At 43.5% G+C, this 3,507-nt stretch overlaps 1 protein-coding gene across 1 annotated transcript; it reads left to right on the top strand.

Annotated features, from left to right (window-relative positions):
• The first annotated feature begins 732 nt into the window (after positions 1–732).
• On the top strand, positions 733–2,831 carry LOC142202386 (olfactory receptor 5AP2-like). The gene is made up of 2 exons (XM_075272478.1): positions 733–819; positions 1,884–2,831. The coding sequence occupies exons 1-2, from the start codon at positions 733–735 to the stop codon at positions 2,829–2,831; spliced, it is 1,035 nt and encodes a 344-aa protein (XP_075128579.1).
• Positions 2,832–3,507: the final 676 nt, after the last annotated feature.

Raw genomic sequence — 3,507 nt, 5'->3', positions numbered from 1 at the left:
TGCGGTTTTCTAAGTCCTCCAGCATTTCACTGGCTCTATTGATGTGAGCATGGTGCAGGGCGACATGTTGTTCTACAGTAGCAGAGTGAGCAACAAGGGCAGAGCATGCTGTTTCAACCGACGAGACCCTGTTACCTAGGCCTTGCATATCCTCCCTTAGAGCTGCTAGCTCCGACATTATCGGTGCCATCGTCTGAGAAATTAGCTTGCGCATAAAGGACTTAGTGACCGTAGCGGAGGGGTTTGTGTCTAACCTGTCTGCGCTGGTCACGCTCTCCATGTCGGAGTCCTCAGCGTTGTATCCCTCCTGGACTTCCTCCTGCGCCATCTTGCGCGCCAAAGCGGGGGACCGGGCCGGCTTCTTCTTAAAGAATTTATGCATTTCCCCTTGCTGATTTCTCCCAATCGGTGTACCGGGAGCGTCCTGGCTTCTGTCACGACCGTTCTTCCCCATTTGTGCGGCTGTTCGCTGAGTTTGGAGCGGGTATAAGCTGATTTACAGACGGAGCTGCAGGCTCAGGCGTCCATCTGCATTGACGGTTAGGCTCCGCCCCCCAGGTCATCTCATTTATATACATTTTGATATTAGAGTTTTTGTCCTCACGTTATAGACTTTGTAGAATTCAGAACATTAAGGAGTAACTGGTCAGCTGATGTCTATGATAGGACTGCAGGGAAGTCTATACATTATCTACATCTATATACATTATGTACATTGATACAATATGAAATATGAAATTGTTACATCTGTTTGCTATAGATAAGAGGTCGGCTAATGAAGGTCAAAAGCCAAAGGTTGAGACAAAAAATTCTACAGATGTGAGTCATTTTAAGATATTTTCACGTTACCATCACATCAAAACTTAGTTCACTGATGCCAAGATCTATACACCCCAAAATAGGAAGAATCCACCTCCACGTCCTCAGGACTCCGGCATTACTTGGTCCTTGTACAATTGGAGTAAATTTCAGTAACACATGACCCATTGACAATAATTTTATGATGACACAAAAGATGAGATCAGATATTAGGAAGTGATTGCTAGTTTGATGACCAGACGTTCATCAGGGGCTGCACCCTCTGCTCTAGATAACCACTCGTAATTGACGACCAGCTCCCTATTGCTTGAGTGACATCTCCCAGGTTTTCCCATTTTGTTTGCAGGGAGGGGTGGGTATCTGGAGCGGAGAGTGAAGCCCCAGCAGGAGACAAAACAACCCTAAAACCCTTGAATTGAGGAAAATGATATTGAGAACGTGGTGACTGGAGGACCCGGCCTGACCGGGATGAATGGCTCGTGAAGTTACTACTTCATCAAGACCACGTGCCCCTAGTGCAGATATAATGTATCACATGGTCTCATAATAAGTTATCACATCTGCTATCCTGTGTGTCTATAAGTGACCACCCAGCTGGGCAAAGAGGATTGCAGATGTTTGTTAGTATGTTGTGATATTATAAAGAAACAAAGCACAAAAGATTGGAATAAACAACTAGCAATGGCTCAGCAAAAATCTTATTCCATGAATGCAAAAACGGCCCTGATATAGACGTGTATAGATATAGACGAAAGACTCTCAACACTCATTACAGTCCCTAATCCAGACCTGTCACAGATAAGGGGATAGGTTAGCCACTGAACCAGTCATCTATAGTGGACCCCTGCAAGCACATTCATGACAGAAGTGTTTTCTGAAAAAAGCCCCCCAGATTATCTAAGGCTGGGTGACCCCTCTAAATTCCAGTTTGATAATGCATACAGTTATACATTGTCTCATACTACTAATTCTACTACATGTGATATTATATAATATTATAATACTGCTACCACCTGATTCCATATGATGTCTATATCACAAATCTCTTATTGCTCCAAATCTAGAAGAACAATCTGACTGAGGTTACAGAATTTTTCCTGTTAGGATTTCAAGGCAGCAGACATCTACAACTTGTCCTGTTCTGTCATCTTCTCATTATTTACACTCTTGCAATATGTGGGAACCTCCTGATCATCACCCTGGTGTCCTCCAGTAAGATCCTCCACACCCCAATGTACTTCTTCCTCACACAACTCTCCATCAGTGACATCTTCTTGACCACAGATGTTGTCCCCAACATGCTCCACGTCCTACTGTATAACGGGAGAACCATTTCCTTCAATGACTGTATCACTCAGTTGTATTTTTTTGGGGCCACAGAGGCATCTGAATGTCTCATTCTCACGGTGATGTCCTATGACCGATATGTGGCCATCTGTAATCCCCTCCGATACAGTTCTATAATGACAAGTGGACATTGTGTGAAGCTGGCCGCCATGTGTTGGATAACAGGCTTTTCCATGGTGTCGCTCTATGTCATAACAACGTCAAGGCTAAACTTTTGTGGATCAAACGTCATTGACCATTTCTTCTGCGATTATGTCCCTCTGCTAGAAAACGCTTGTTCAGATACTTTCATTGTCGAAATTGAGGTCACGTTACTAAGTCTCCCCTTAGTCATCATCCCAAGTATAATAATCATAGCATTGTATGTCCGTATTATCGTCACCATCTTACATATTCCATCCAATATAGATAGGAAGAAAGCCTTCTCCACCTGTAGCTCCCACCTCATCGTCGTCTGTATATTTTATTGGACTATATTCATTGTTTATGTCTTTCCAACAAGGGGTCAAACCTTGACCGTTAGTAAAATCCTCTCCCTGCTATATACTGTGTTCACGCCATTCATCAACCCCATCATATACAGCTTGAGGAACAAAGACATTAAGAAAGCCATGAGTGAAACAAGAAGGAAAATGTTAGCGCCATTGCAACAGTCTATCAACTGATATATGTAAAAGGGTATTCCTTTGTTAGATTTAAAGGGGGTCTATCACCTCCACCAACCCTATATCACTGCCCCGTAGTGCTGTAGATGCTGCAACACTGATAAATCTTATATTTTATGTTTAGTGCTGAGGATGTCACGAAAAATAAGTTTCATCCATTATGCAAATTAACCAGTTCCAAGAGTTTCACCTCGAGCATAAAGAATCTGCTCCTGTTCGCAATAGTGTTTCAAGGAGATGGTGACATCGGAGCCCTGCCCCAAGCTTAGTAGGCTATTCATACATGAACAGGGGTGTGTTTTCAATGGCGAGAGACAGAGTTCCTGGGTCCAAATGCAAAATATCTAAGGGGCCTTAACTTATCAACTGGTAACTTCTTACATTGTAGAGAGCCCCATAAGGCTCCAAGGCCTGGTAGTAATTGCTACCTCTACACCCTCTATAGCTATGTCCATGGAGGGAGCAGTGCTTGGGGATGGTCGGGAACGCCTCCACTACTCCCACAGACTGATGTGCATAAGAGAGAAAATTTATTTCATTCAGCATCACCGACACTGTCAAACATAAAAACTAGAGATGAGCGAACAGTGTTCTATCGAACTCATGTTCGATCGGATATTAGGCTGTTCGGCATGTTCGAATCGAATCGAACACCACGTGGTAAAGTGCGCCATTA

The sequence above is a fragment of the Leptodactylus fuscus genome, chromosome 5, assembly GCF_031893055.1.
Source record: "Leptodactylus fuscus isolate aLepFus1 chromosome 5, aLepFus1.hap2, whole genome shotgun sequence".
Classification (NCBI taxonomy): Eukaryota; Metazoa; Chordata; class Amphibia; order Anura; family Leptodactylidae; genus Leptodactylus; species Leptodactylus fuscus.
This window is presented reverse-complemented; position numbering and strand designations above follow the sequence as displayed.